This window comes from Crocuta crocuta, unplaced genomic scaffold (assembly GCF_008692635.1).
Source record: "Crocuta crocuta isolate KB4526 unplaced genomic scaffold, BGI_CrCroc_1.0 scaffold471, whole genome shotgun sequence".
Lineage (NCBI taxonomy): Eukaryota > Metazoa > Chordata > Mammalia > Carnivora > Hyaenidae > Crocuta > Crocuta crocuta.
Genome location: NW_027533285.1, coordinates 93,892 through 109,361, shown reverse-complemented (window position 1 = coordinate 109,361; position 15,470 = coordinate 93,892). Strand labels below are relative to the sequence as shown.

Here is a 15,470-nt window from a genome sequence, read left to right as displayed (position 1 = left end):
TGACCAAAAACCTGAAAAACATCTTCATATATCTGACAGTGTTAATACAAATAATATCAGCTACTAGCAATACAGTTACTTACATGTCATGTATTTATCTATGGCATGCCTTTTAAGGCAGCTTCACATTTAAGAGTGTTTCTAATGCTGAGACATTTTGTTAAAATTGTATACCAAGAGAAACTGATATGTACAAAGTTTTGGGTCCCATCCACTTCCCCTTAAATTTTTTTTTTTTTTTTTTTTTTTTTTTTTCCTGACATCCTGTGTCCCAGCTACTTATCCTAACAATGATCTGGAAGAAACTAATCAGATGAATTGATCCCTATTGTAATATTAGCAGCTTAAAAGTAAATTATTCTCTTTAACTCCTATAATAAACATTTGACAAAGAGCAATAATGCCCAGGAGAATCTCCTTGTTTTAAAATGTAAGTTTAGCAAATGATTTCCCCATGAAATAGGGCTAATAATAACTAAAACATTTAAGAACGTTCACATCATATCTGTAGTGATTCTGTGAATGCAAGATTGTGTTACCACGTTAGTTTTGTATTGCTAGCTCAGCTTACTCCTATGAGTGTAACTTTCTGAACTTCTGTGTAAGTATTTTTCACCCCCAGGGATTCCTGATTAAGTAGTTTCTGGAACGAAGCTTTAGTTTGACATAGGCTTTCTTTGGTAGTAGAATTTGAGTACTTTGATTTTATCCTAAATTTATGAATTTAACAGCACTTTAAATATATTTCCTTCTGGTGGTTTTGGGGGAGGGTTGTGGTTGTTGTTGTTATTGTTTTGCCTTAAGATTTTGCCTTGTTTTTGTCTGAGAACTGTCACCAGCTTGGTTGAAATTAATATATTCTGAATTCAACCCAAATAAACATTTATTAAAGCTATTTCTGTATTAGCATAGTCAGACACTTTAAGGACTTGGAAAGATATTTCTACTCACAGATGCTTTTTTCACGGGAAAAATTGTCATCAGCCCATGATAGCTATAAAAAATGATTTTATTTCAGTAACTTTAAAAAGGTGACTTGTAAGAACAACTTGATATTGTAATTATATCATTGTATTCATAAAAGAAAATACTTATTAGGGTTTGGGAAAAAAATAATATCTGTTTCATGTGTTAGGTTTTGCATAGTGTGTTAATATAATTTTTTTTTTCTTTTAAAGAGTAGTTTAGGAAAACCTTCCTTGGCCTTGTGGTATAAAATTTGTAAGGGAAATTTTACTTCTATTCTTTTATAACCACAGACTTTCTCTAGAAATGTGTTATACTAACTTTACTGAAGTTTGGTCTTCTTGTATAAAGTTGGGCTTAACTAAATAGTCACTATTTAGTCTCTATGAGACTATCCTTCAGGACTTTCTGGTGTAAAAATTTTTCTTAAAATACTTTCCTTTGCAAGACTTTTTTTCTATAAGCATTTTTTATGAACTTGATATTGATGTTTGCTATCTTAGGATAAGTTTTTGCTAATTCAGGTCTACTTGACAAATATTTATTTAAGACTGGTTGTGTGAAAGTACCATGTTTAGTTCAGTGTGAGATAAAGCATGCCTCCAGCCCTGTACATTTGTCTTTTGTCCAGGTGCGTGTGTCATAGTTACTGACACTTCAGAAGCTATAGAATTGGGGAATCAGGAAATTATAGAAGTAATTGTATACAGTTCTTCTGTGGAAAATTTAATTTCTTTTCTTTTGGAACGGAAGGAAAGAATAGATGAATATGATTATAGTTTGCTTTATTATTAGTGCTTTCATCTTATATATAATTATATACTAATTTTTATGCATTAAATTTTGAGTTATTTTGAATGAAAGTTTTCAGAATTCAAAAGGGCACCCTTTGTCACTTTAAGTTTCTAAAGGATAATGTTGACTATTGGAAACTTAGTCTGTTTTATTCAGAATATATGAATGTTGATACCTTTCATTGAAATTCTTTTTTTTCTTCCTTGACATGTGTTTTTTCTATTTGCCTTTGAACCTAATAATTCCTTCTTGATTTCAAGCCAGGGATGAAGGGATGACTATTAATTTATATCAAATTCATCAATCCAACTCTATGTTCTTAACCTGTATCAAGAGTATAGAACAGTAATATCCAATAGAACTTCAGTGCTGGTAGCTATTGAGTGCTTAAAATGTAGCTATATTGCCAAGGAATTGAATTTTTAATTTTTATTTAATTTTAACAAATTTAGCTTTAATATCATATTTTTCTAATGTTTTATTTATCTTTGAGAGAGAGTGCATGAGTGGGGGAGGTGCAGAGAGAGAGGGGACCAGAAGATCTGATGTGGGCCCTGACAGCAGAATCTGATGTGGGACTCAAACACACGAACTGCAAGATCATGACCTGAGGCCAAGTCAGACGCTCAACTGACTGAGCCACTGAGGCATCCCTAACAAATTTAACTTTAAATTGAAATAGCACCATGTGGCTAGTAGCTATGTATTAGACTTTGCAGGTGTAGACAATATTATATAAATATTTATAGTAGCAACTGTGGTGATACTACCTAAAACTTTTGCAGTGCTTACTAAGGGTCAAGTATTGCTCTAAACATTCTATGTATATTTAGTTGTCTGTGAGGTTTGTGCTGTTATTTCCATTTTATTGACAAAAACCCTGAAGCCCCAAAGATTAAATGAGTTATCTAAAGTCATGTAAGTAGTAAGTGGCAAGAGCTGGGATTTATATCTAGAAATCTGGCTTCAAATCTATGTATTAAACTACTGACAGAGCTTGCTGTGCATGATTTTGATAAGCATGTATTTCAGTCAGCACAGTTCAGTTAAATTCACCTGTCCCCCAGGAACACAGTTCAGATTCCTCTTATCACAGTATATTTGTCATAATTGCAAAAAGTACACAAGTGGTTGGTGAGTTGTTCATTCCACAGATCACCCCATAAATAACAGATGTGCAAGGTGATCAGTGACCAATTACCTCAGACTCTGTGATTGGTCACTATACAGATGTTCATTCACAGACAACAAAATACATAGTTGTGTGGCCTCCTTGTCTCGCAGACATTAACTCACATGGCATTTTATAGAAATGGATAATCAAAAGAGGGAATTGGCCCACAAATATGAAGTGCATTAAAAAAAAAAAGTGATGGGGCGCCTGGGTGGCTCAATCCATTAAGCGTCCAACTTTGGCTCAGGTCATGATCTCACAGTTCATGGATTCGAGCCTCGCGTCGGGCTNCCCTGCCCCCCCCCCCCCAGATATAAATAAAAAGAACATTAAAAAAAAGTGCTAACAGTATGAGATTCAAATCTACCATGACTGGAGTTCCAGAAGGTACCTGACAGTGGGGATGTGGGTACTGCCACTGTTCAAGAAACTTAAGCTGTGCAGCAAGAGGAACTCAGTAAAAGGTGACTTTATCAGTGGATATGAAGAAAGTATGAAGAAAAGGAAGAAGACATCCTAGAGGAAGTGATGTTTAAAAGAATGCTCAGAGAAAATCCATGACATTCAGAGCACAAAGGATAAAGTTGGGAAAGGTGTATGATAATTTGTCCAAGTATAGGAAGGATGTGTGACAGAAAAGAAACAATCCATAAAACTAATAGGCAACTGACAGAATGGGAAAAAATAGTTGCAAATGACATATCAGATAAAGGGCTAGTATCCAAAATCTAAAGGGAGCTCACCAAACTCCACACTCGAGAAACAAACAATCCAGTGAAGAAACGGGCAGAAGATATGTACAGACGTTTCTCCAAAGAGGACATCCAGATGGCCAACAGACACATGAAACACTGCTCAGCGTCCCTCCTCATCAGGGAAATACAAATCAAAACCACACTGAGATACCACCTCATGCCCGTCAGAGTGGCTAAAGTGAACAAATCAGGAGACTCTAGATGCTGGTGAGGATGTGGAGAAATGGGCACCCTCCTACACTGTTGGTAGGAATGTAAACTGGTGCGGCACCCCTGGAAAACTGTGGAGGTTCCTCAAAAAATTAATGATAGAACTCCCCTATGACCCAGCAATAGCGCTGCTAGGAATTTACCCAAGGGATACAGGAGTGCTGATGCATAGGGGCACATGTACCCCAATGTTCATAGCAGCACTCTCAACAATAGCCAAATCATGGAAAGAGCCTAACTTTTCATCAACTGACGAATGGATCAAGAAGATGTGGTTTATCTATACAATGGAATACTACATGGCAATGAGAAAGAATGAAATCTGGCCATGTGTAGCAACATGGATGGACCTTGAGGGTGTTATGCTGAGTGAAATAAGTCAGAGGACAGATACCATATGTTTGCACGTATAGGAGGATTAAGAGGAACTTAATGGAGGACCATGGGGGAGAAGAAGGGGAAAATAGTGGGGGAGAGGGAGGGAGGCAAATATGAAAGACTAGTAAATGCCGAGACAAACTGAGGGCTGATGGGAGTGGTGGGGAGTGTTAGGGGGGTGATGGGCATGGAGAAGGGCACTTGTGGGGATGAGCACTGGGTGTTATATGGAAACCAACTTGACAATAAACTTTTTTTAAAAAAAAGGAAAGATGTGTGATGCATTTTGTAAATTTTATGACAAGAAGCAAGCAATTTTGATAATTTTTTTTTACAAAGAAATAGAACACCTGAATTTTCAGTGTTTCTAATATTTTAAATCATTGGAGTGTACTAAGTAAATACGGGTTTTACTGTTTTTTCATTTTCTTATTCATTTATCACCAATAGTAAGGAGTTTATAATGTTGCAACAAGAATTTTTAATTTTTTTTAATGTTTTATTTATTTCTCAGAGAAAGACAGCGTGAGCAGGGGTGGGTCAGAGAGAGAGGGTGACACAGACTCCAGGCTCTGAGATAGCTGTCAGCACAGAGCCCGACGTGAGGCTCAAACCCATAAACTGTGAGATCATGACCTGAGCTGAAGTCAGACGCTTAACCACCTGAGCCACCCAGGCGCCCCTACAACAAGAACTTTTAAAAGTCACAAAACAACTGTAATTTTCCCATTAGTTATTAAGATTGTTTGAATGGTTTCAGCTTGCACTGTCATTTATGCAGTTCTGCTCACTGTGTGTACTGTACTACTCCACCTCTCTGTAAGTGTTTATTGAGCACATGTTAGTTCATCCCAGGGATATGAAGTTAGTACTTATGCTATATTCCTAAGAGTTTGTAGTTAATGGAAAACACAAATAAGCAGGTGATTAAATTGTCATGTGAAAATTGTCTGCTGGTGGCAAGCCTGGGGTGCATCTGGAGCCTGCACAAGGGGTACCTAATTGAAAAGTGGAGTGAGAGAATATCAGGAGAGAATCATGTGAACCTTAAAAGAGGAGTACAAAGTATTCAGGCATGCAGAGGTTGGCAGGTGGGCAGCTAAGTGGATGTAGGCATCCCAGACAGGTCAAGCAACACGAGGAGGAAAGCCCTGACTTGAGGGAGGAGATAGGCTGCAGTCCAGGAACCAGGATCCAGTATAGTAGTGTGCAGATGTGAGATGTAGGACTGAGAGGTAGATGAAGGTCTGCTCATGATAAGCTTTCTGTGTAGTATAGTGAAATTTGTCTTTATCCTGCAGACTGTTGGTGATCCATTGAAGGATTTTAAATAAGTAAGTGACATTATGAACTTTTTAAAGAACATTCTCCATGTGCATAGAGAATGGATTAAGAGAGAGCTAGACTAGAGACAAGAGGAGGCATCAGATAGAAGTACACAACTGTCGTGTAAGAATGAAGTGCTGAGGACTTTAACCGAAACAGAGGTGATGAAGGCAGAGTGAATGAATGGCAAGATGAGAGATGTTAGGGAGATGAGAAAGGCAGTATTTGGTTACCAGTTTGATGTGAGAAGTAGGAAGAAAAGAAGTAGTCCTTGATGACATCTAGATTCTTGGCCTCAAGTTGAGGAAGTAGGAGCAGGTTTGGGGCATTAGGAGAGAGGTAAAGAGGAAAAAATTCATTTCCACTTATAACTTGTTGAGTTTGTGATTCCCGAGGGTTGTACTCATGAATATCTTTCTAGCTCTCAGTGTATCCTGTCTGTGTCATACATTGAGCACATTGAATAACCTCTGTTTCAGTTGTTTGCATAATAAAATGGGGATAAGAATAGTGCCTGTCTGGCACAAAAATAGACACTCAGATCAGTGGAACAGAATAGAGAATCCAGAAATGGACCCACAAACATATGGCCAACTACTAATCTTTGACAAAGCAGGAAAGAATATCCAATGAAATAAAGATAGCCTCTTCAGCAAATGGTGCTGGGAAAACTGGACAGCAACATGCAGAAAAATGAACCTGGACCACTTTCTTACACCATACACAAAAATAAACTCAAAATGGATGAAATACCTAAATTTAAGACAGGACACATCAAAACCCTAAAGAAGAAGGCAAGCAAAAACCTCTTTGACCTCAGCCTCAGCAACTTCTTACCCAACATGTCTCCAGAAGCAAGGGAAACAAAAGCAAAAATAAACTATTGAGACCTCATCAAAATAAAAAGCTTCTGCACAGCAAAGGAAACAGTCAGCAAACTAAAAGGCATTCAATGGAATGGTAGGAGATATTTGCAAATGACATATCAGATAAGGATTAGTATCTAAAATCTATAAAGAAGTTATCAAACTCCACACCCAATAATCCAGTAAAGAAATGGGCAAAAGACATGAATAGACACTTTCCCAAAGAAGACATCCAGATGGCTAACAGACACATGAAAAAAATGCTCAACATCACTTATCATTGGGAAATACAAATCAAAACCATAATGAGATATCACCTCACACATGTGAGAATGGCTAAAATTAACAACTCAGGAAACAGCAGATGTTGGCAAGGATGCAGAGAAAGATTTCTTTTACACTGCCAGTGGGAATGCAAACTGGTGCAGCCACTCTGGAAAACAGTATGGAGGTTCCTCAAAAAGTTAAAAATAGAACTACCCTACAGTCCAGCAATTGCACTACTAGGTATTTATCCAAGTGATACAAGTATGTTGTTTGAAAGGGGGCACATGCATCCCAATGTTTATAGCAGCACTGTCGACAGTAGCCAAAGTATGGAAAGAGCTCAGGTGTCTTTCGACAGATGAATGGATAAAGAAGAAGTGGTATATATACACAATGGAGTATTACTTGGCAATCAAAAAGAATGAAATTTCACCATTTGCTACTATGTGGATGGAACTAGAGGGTATTATGCTAACGAAATTAGAGGAAGACAGCTATTATATGACTTCTCTCATATGAGGACTTTAAGATACAAAACAGATGAACCTAAGGGAAGGGAAGGAAAAATATTGTAAAAACAGGGAGAGGGACAAAACATAAGAGACCCTTAAATATAGAGAACAGACAGGGTAGCTGGAGGGGGTTGTGGGAGGGGGGATAGTCTAAATGGGTAAGGGGCATAAAGAAGTCTACTCCTGAAATCATTGCTACCCTAAATGCTAACTAAGTTGGATGTAAATTAAAAACAAAACAAGGGGCGCCTGGGTGGCTCAGTAGGTTAGGCGTCCGATCTCGGCCCAGGTCATGATCTCGGCCCAGGTCATGATCTCGCGGTCCATGGGTTTGAGCCCCGCATCGGGCTCTGTGCTGAAAGCTCAAAGCCTGGAGCCTGTTTCAGATTCTGTGTCTCCCTCTCTCTCTGCCCCTCCCCAGCTCATGCTCTGTCTCTCTAAAAAATAAATAAACATTAAAAAAAAACATATAAAGATACAAAGGATATTTTGGGAGCAAATGGGAAGTGGGGATTGTATGTTAAATATTACTGAATCAGTGTTAATTTATTGGGTGTGATAAAAAAAAGTGCCTGTTTTACCAGGACATAAACAAGTTTAGATGAATTAAGAATTAATACATACTTTTAGAATAATTAAGAAGAATTTAGAAGTCTTACAAAGTTTTTAGAATAACACCTAACATACAGTAAGCACTCCGTATTGTATGTCTAGTATGTTTTTATGCCACCCACAAAAGCTTCTCCAAACTTCAGATTATAAGGGATCCATAGATGCTAAAATGTGTTTTCTTCCTCCATGGCATCTTCATTCTTCTCATGCCACTTTCTCAGCTTTTGCTAAAGGCAGGTAAACTGAGGGTCTAAGAGTTGGTTGTCCAACCTCCACTGTCCTTCTTGTTGAAGCCTGACTAGCTGTGTGCCCAGACTCAGAGTCTAGTTCCCATGTCCCACGTTCCCAAAAGCTGACATGCTCCTGATTATTGCCTCCTTAGCTCTTCTGTTAGGGTTCACTCAAAGGGAAATCCTTACGGTTCCTCTTAGGGACTAAGTTAGTCCCATAAGGTGATGCTGTGATATCACAAGAAATGCTTTCATAGAATCCCCTTAAAACAGCTAAGGCTGATTGAATATTCTTTGGTATGGTTTAGAATAAATAACTTCTTTGTGATGAGTATTCATTAAAAAAATTAATTGTACATTTAATGAGAGTATATATAAAGATTAGTCTTTTTAAAATATAATATTATTGAATATATTACTCATGCCATTTATTATATCCCCATGACCTATTTTAAAACTAGAAGTTTGTGGGGTGCCTAGGTGGTTCAGTTGGTTGAGCATCCAACTTTGGCTCGGGTCATGATCTTGCAGTTCGTGAGTTCGAGTTCTGCACTGGGGTGTTGCTGTCAGCGTAGAGCCCACTTCGGACCCTCTGTCCTCTCTCTGCCCCTCCTCCACTCATGCACTCAGTCTCAAAAATAAACATTAAAAAAAAAAAAAACAACCCTAGAAGTTTATACCTGATTCCCTTCACCTATTTTGCCCCTAGCCTCCCTCTCCTCTGGCTACCACCAATCCATTCTCTGTATACATGATTCTGGGTTTTGTTTTGTTCTGTTTGTTTTGTTTTTTTAGATTCTACATATAAGTGAAATTATATGGTATTTGTCTATCTCTGTATGACTTATTTCACTTATCTCAAGGTCCATCTATACTATTACAAATGGCCATATTTCTTTTTTTTTTTTTTTTACAAATAGTTTATTGTCAAATTAGTTTCCACATAACACTCAGTGCTCATCCCCAAAGTGCCCTCCTCCATGCCCATCCCCCCTCCCCCCCACATCCATCAGTCCTCAGTTTTTGTCAACATTCAAGAGTCTCTCATGGTTTGCCTCTCTCCCTTTCCCCCACCAACAAATGGCCATATTTCATTCTTTTTTTTTTAGCTGAGTAGTATTCCATTGTGTGTGTGTGTGTGTGTGTGTGTTTGTCTGTGTGTGTGTATGTGACATCTGTAAATATTAGTCTTAAACTAACCAATATCTTGAGGTATATATGATTTTGGAGTCTCTAACATGGAGATAGTAGTTGAATTTAATGAGATTGAATGATTTCTCCCAAATCGTATGTGTAAAATTAAGAAAGACAAAGATTTAAAACACTAAGGAGTATCAAGCCAAGTTTGTAAAAAAGGGATCTGACTTACTCAGAGGTAAGCTGGTAAATGTTTAATTATTGGCATTCCAGAACAGAAAAAAAAATGACTTTAATATTAGCATTTCCAATGTGTAAATTTTCCCATTATCATTTGATTTCAAGCTGTCAATTTGGGATTACTGAAGGAAGTTGAGGACATGGGAACATCTAGCTCCTGGGAGTGGTATGGAGCTCTTTTCTTATCCCCAAGATTCCAGTTCTCTGTACTTTCAGTGGTGCTATAGAATTCTAGTGCCAAGTATGGCTGTCTAAATAAGCATAAACTATTGGTAATGATGCTCTTCATGTAATACCATGTTATAGATGGCAGTGTATTTAGTCATTTTCTATAATCTATTGAGAGAAACTGAGAACCATAGGGTAGGTTGTTGGGTGTTTTGTGGTCCTGGTTTTGCTATGAATTTGAATGTACATTTTAAAGTAAATTTTGATTGCTAGGTGCTTGGGGTGCCTGGGTGGCTCAGTTGGTTAAGCATTCGACTTCGGCTCAGGTCATGATCTCACGGTTCTTGAGTTCGAGCTGTGCTGACAGCCAGCTCAGAGCCTGGAGCCTGTTTCAGATTCTGTTATCTCCCTTTCTTCCTGACTCTGTTCATGCTGTCTCTCTCTCTCTCAGAAATAAATAAGAGAAAAACATTAAAACTTTTTTTTTAAAAAACTTAAATTGCTAGGTACTTTAATGTTTCCTTTTTTAATCTCATTCAGCTTGCTTATTCCTGGAATAAATTGTTTTGTGGTGTGTGTGTGTGTGTGTTGTGAGGAACACTTCTTCCAGCCACCTTCATCCTCAGCTCACATCAAGCAGAGAATTTAGGTTAAAAATCACTTCTATGGGGCGCCTGGGTGGCTTAGTCGGTTAAGCGTCCGACTTTCGCTTAGGTCATGATCTCGCGGTTCGTGGGTTCAAGCCCCGCGTCGGGCTCTGTGCTGACTGCCAGCTCAGAGCCTGGAGCCTATTTCAGTCTGTGACTCCCTCCCTCTCTGACCCTCCCCTGCTCACGCTGTCTCTCTCTCTCTCTCTCCTAGAAATAAATAAAACATTAAAAAAAAAAAATCACTTCTGTGATCTACGATCTCAAGTGTCAGTGCCATTAAAAGGACCAAAATAAGAGAAATTATTCTCGTCAAAATAAGAGAAAGTATAACATTTAAATAAACATACTTGTAATTATGAGGTAGTCTTAGAATTATATAGATGACAGGAGTTCCTGGCATAGTTAATTATTTTTTTCATTATTAAGGTAATAAGATCAATAGGGAGATAGGAGTTTGGTTAGTGTGCAGTACCACAGTGTCTTTTCTTGTCATCTTTTTTTTTTCAGCTTTATTGAGATATAATTGACAGATAGTGTTGTATAAATAAATGTAAGGTGTTACCTCATATTGATTTGATAAACATGTACTTGTATTTTGCAATATGATTACCACCTTAGCAATAGCTCATCACATAATTCCATTTCTTTTTGTGATGAGAACATTTGAGATATAATCCTAGCAGTTTTCAATTATATGATATATATTGTTAACTATATTCACAGTAGTGTGCTTAGAATGTGTTCCTTAGAATGTGTTCATCTTCTTACTGGAAATTTGTCCCCTTTGATCAACATCTCTCTATTTCTCCTACCCTCCAGTCTCTGGTAACCACCATTCCTTTCTTCATATCTATGACTTGAGTTTTTTTGTTTTTGTTTTTTGTTTTTAAATAAGATTTCATATATGGGTGATGCCATGTGGTATTTGTCTGACTTATTTCACTTAGGATGATACCCTAAAGGTCCATCCATGTTCTCCTATCTTACACTGAGGATAATTTTACTGCTGTTGTCGACATGACTATGATAGTGACAGCCACAGGTGATTACAACAGCCTTGCTCTTGGTGCTTGGGGTGCATCTGTAATTGAGACGAACATGGTCACAGTCCAGGGAGCTGGAGTTAAGACACCACTTGTGAGGAGAAATGACCAACTTTCAGGCCTAGAGTTGCCCAGGGCTGGTATTTGTTAGGATCAGGGTTGGTTCTGCAAACTCTAAGACCTAAGTCATGTTTTTCACTACCATATAGCTCAGTTAGATTTGTTTTGTGAGTACACACTGGATGTTCAAACCCTTGCTAGCTGTCTAGCAATTGGGTGTTCTCAGAGTGACAAGGTGGGGTGAAGATGTGGATGGATTGGTATGTGGGGAAAATTGTTCTTGGGAAATTTGGAGGATGTCTAACTGATGGTTTATCTGCAGTGTCACTTCGTGTGTGAACAACACCGCTGAGTTTAGTAGTTTCGTTTTTCTTATTAGTAGCCCTAGAGAAATGAAGACATTAAAATGCATTCTGTGAGCCTTTGGTGATTTTTATCTGCTCACAGAAATCTTAGTTTCGCTGCTTTCATTTATTTTATTACGGATAGAATCATTCAGTTATCAAAGAGTTATGAACTCCCCAGATTTTATTGTGTATGGAATTAAATTCACAATTCAATAACAGTTTATGGATAGAAGTGATTTTTAATTAAAATTATGATTTGTCTATGTGCACATGTTAAAATTCTCCATACCTACATTTCTGTACAAATCATATTTTATAGTCTTAATTTCTGCCTATTAAATTTGCTCAATAAAATATTTAATGATAAGTGAATTTTTTACTTGTACATGTTTTGATACTTTTTAGAGGAGTTAAAATTATTAGTCGTTTTTTTTATTACCTTTAAAATACAACGAGTAAAACTCTTACAGCTTTGTCCCAAGTTCTTTTACTGTACACACACAAAAAAAGTGCTTGGTAGTTTAATATCCACAGCCCACCAATTTGTAATCAGCCTTTTAAAACTATTCAATCGCATTTATGTATCTTTTCATTTATGAAGCCTCAAGTCACGAAGTTTATATTTTTAAATGATAAATACTTAATAGTAATTTTCTTTGAAGAAAAATGTTTTAACCTTACCTTTAATCAGATTTCAAATATTCATTTAGCCACCATTATGTGGTTTGATGGGAGGATGGGAATATATTTTTTCTCATCTTACAGAAATTTAGTATTCTTCATTAAAAGTATGTGGGGGGGAAAAGGCTATCTTGACAGAGTTTTTATATCAGGTCTTTAAAATTTCAACAGAATTTCAACATTATTTAGATAAAACAATTATGTTACAAAGACAGCTTTTAACAGGATCAGGCCACCCACAGTGTGGACTAGGGAATATGGCATGCAAGCCACCCAGTGAGACTGAGGTAACTTTTTCATCTTTGCTTAAAGTATAGTCAGTAGACCAGATAATGTAGAAACTTTTTATGATCAGCGATCAAATAGCCAAAAACAGTTACCGTTTTTCTCTCCCTTCTTTGTGGTTAATTAAAAATAATTCACAAATTGAAAAAGTTAAACTATTTTTTGTACATAGTTAATTTTTCTGTAGATAAGCAACTCTGTCATTATAGTGATTTGTATAGTTTGAAGACTTTTATATATGTTTTATATATACATAGTGTCCAGTTTGTGTATAGTTTGAATTAGCTGATTTAAGAAGCAAGTATTCATTAATGATATGTTAAAATTTGTCATTTAAATTGCTTATGTAATTTTTGTGCCTGCTGCATGAACAGAAGACAGTTTTACCAAGAAATAGAATTAGTTCTAGAGTACTTATTTTTAACAACTTTGCTTAAAAATATTTTTCTTGTTTTATTACCATATAATGTGGATATTAAATCCAATCCAGAGAATTTATCTAGTGTAGTTACATGTGCATGTGTGTGTTTTAACCTATTATCTGAACTAATGAAATAATCTAAGGACCCATAATTGATATAAAATTTGGAAAAGTAGCTAAAATAGATGTAGGATCACATTAGCAATTTTATTTGGGCCTGGCAAATATGGTTATTTTTAATTGGATACTGTTTTTAATATACAAAAGAACTTATTTGTGGGCAAAGTGGAAATGTCTTTTAGCAAACCATAAAAGATCTCCAATATAACTAACTTTAAAAAAAAGCCTGTTGAGTTTTAATGTAAAGCTACATTAGCAACCTAACATTTTGTTTTATCTAAGCTTCTCTTGGTCTTTCTAAAATAGGAGCAAGTAATACTGCAGACACATTATTTCAAGAAGTATTAGGTCGAAAGGACAAGGCAGATTCCACTAGAAATGCACTCAATGTGCTTCAGCGATTTAAGTTTCTCTTCAACCTTCCTCTGAATATTGAAAGGAATATTCAAAAGGTAGAGTACATATTTATGTACCCATGGTTATGATGTCATAAATTTTAAAGTTATTGAGATAATTTTTTATCGTGACCAAATGTGTTCATGATACTTTACTGACAGTCTCCAAAATGTTTCTTTATTTTAAAGGGTGATTATGATGTGGTTATTAATGATTATGAAAAGGCCAAGTCACTCTTTGGGAAAACGGAGGTGCAGGTTTTCAAGAAATGTAAGATTTGTTTATTACTTTTGGATCTTCTACTTTACTTTTACAGGAAGAATGTAGAATACATTCTGCAGAGAAAGTTATTTGCATTTTAATTTTTGTTTATATGGTGTTCTTTTTAAAATGAAAAACAATTACTTCAAAAATAACATGGCTTTTCTTACCAAGATGTAGTGAAGATGGACAACTGCGGCTATAGGATAAGTTAGTCTTATACATTCTGTACCTCTTCTTAACCATAATGCTATTAAAAAAATCTTTTTTTACTGGAAAGAATCAATTATAGATATTTTATAGAGATCAAAACTTATATTTATATCTTCCCTCAGAAAAACCATTATGTTTATGAATTCTAACCTTATTTTAAAGTGAACTAATACAACTTTTGAAATTATCTCTAATACAAGAGTTACAAAAATTTTTAAAAAACCTAAAATGTCTTTTGATAATGCCTTATCAACTAGGAGAATTATCTTAGGGCTTTATTAAATTCTAAATGAAATCCATAAGGACTCAGAAAACTTAATTTCATTTTTTTATTGTGGTAAATTTACTTGCAATGAAATGCACAAATGTTACTTACATATTCAGTGAGTTTGACAAATGCACATATCCCGTATAACCCATACCAGAAAGTTCCCTTGCGCCTCTTTTTAGTCAACTCTTGTCCCCCAAGGCAGTCACTTCTCTACTTGCCATAATTTGGTTTTAAGTCTCCATTTTGTAAATCTTATATGTTCTTTCCTTTTTAAATAGATTATGCTGAAGTAGAAACACGGATTGAAGCTTTAAGAGAATTACTTGTGGATAAATTGCTTGAGACACCATCAACTTTACATGACCAAAAACGTTATATAAGGTAAAACTTTTCCAAGAATTTTGACAAATCACATTTATCTGTATATTACTAGATGCATCATTTGGGGGAAATTAGGAGATTGATGAAATGGTGAAAGGGAAGATAAATAGAAATTTAGTGGTATCCAGTATCAGACACCAAAATTCTTTTGTATACTAACAAATTTGGGAGTATTCAGAGCAAGAAAATTCTGGTTGTTTGGGGCAAGAAAAAGTGGCCCCATTGTTTGGTCTTTCTTCCTCTTGCTCAACAAGGGTTTACCTAACCTAGTAGGATAGTGTGGGTGTTGCACTCTGTGAGCACCCAGAGATCATAGGCAGGGGGCTCCCTGTATGCTTTAGAGCACAACACCATCACATTCTTGGTGGGAAGTTCTTCGTGCCACAAGAGTGGGCTCTGTCTCAATGGTAGAGAAAATTCTGAAAGGTTTTAGTATTGAAAAGAAAAAATAAATAAATTTAAAAAATTGCAATAATATGAAAAGTGATGGATACCACAAGGTACAATGAGGAAAAGGCCTTAGAAGGAAGCATAGCATAATGGTAACTGGCTATTCTCTTTGGGTGACTTACTTGTATTCTTTTTTCAGTTTCTTTTTCTGAGATGACATGATAACACAATCTACATCTCAGGGTAGTTGTAAAGATAATCTAAAAATACATTTAAGGATTTAATACAGCACCTGGAACATAAGTAGTCAGTATA

At 36.2% G+C, this 15,470-nt stretch overlaps 1 protein-coding gene across 1 annotated transcript in view; it reads left to right on the top strand.

Moving 5' to 3' along the window:
* LOC144218270 (exocyst complex component 2) overlaps nucleotides 1–15,470 on the top strand; it is a gene marked incomplete at its 3' end in the record, with an annotated part of 168,588 nt that overhangs the window by 82,553 nt on the left and 70,565 nt on the right. The window contains exons 8-10 of the mRNA XM_077748126.1: nucleotides 13,550–13,695; nucleotides 13,828–13,909; nucleotides 14,663–14,765. Coding sequence (XP_077604252.1) covers nucleotides 13,550–13,695; nucleotides 13,828–13,909; nucleotides 14,663–14,765 — 331 coding nt within the window. The remainder of the gene's footprint in view (nucleotides 1–13,549; nucleotides 13,696–13,827; nucleotides 13,910–14,662; nucleotides 14,766–15,470) is intronic.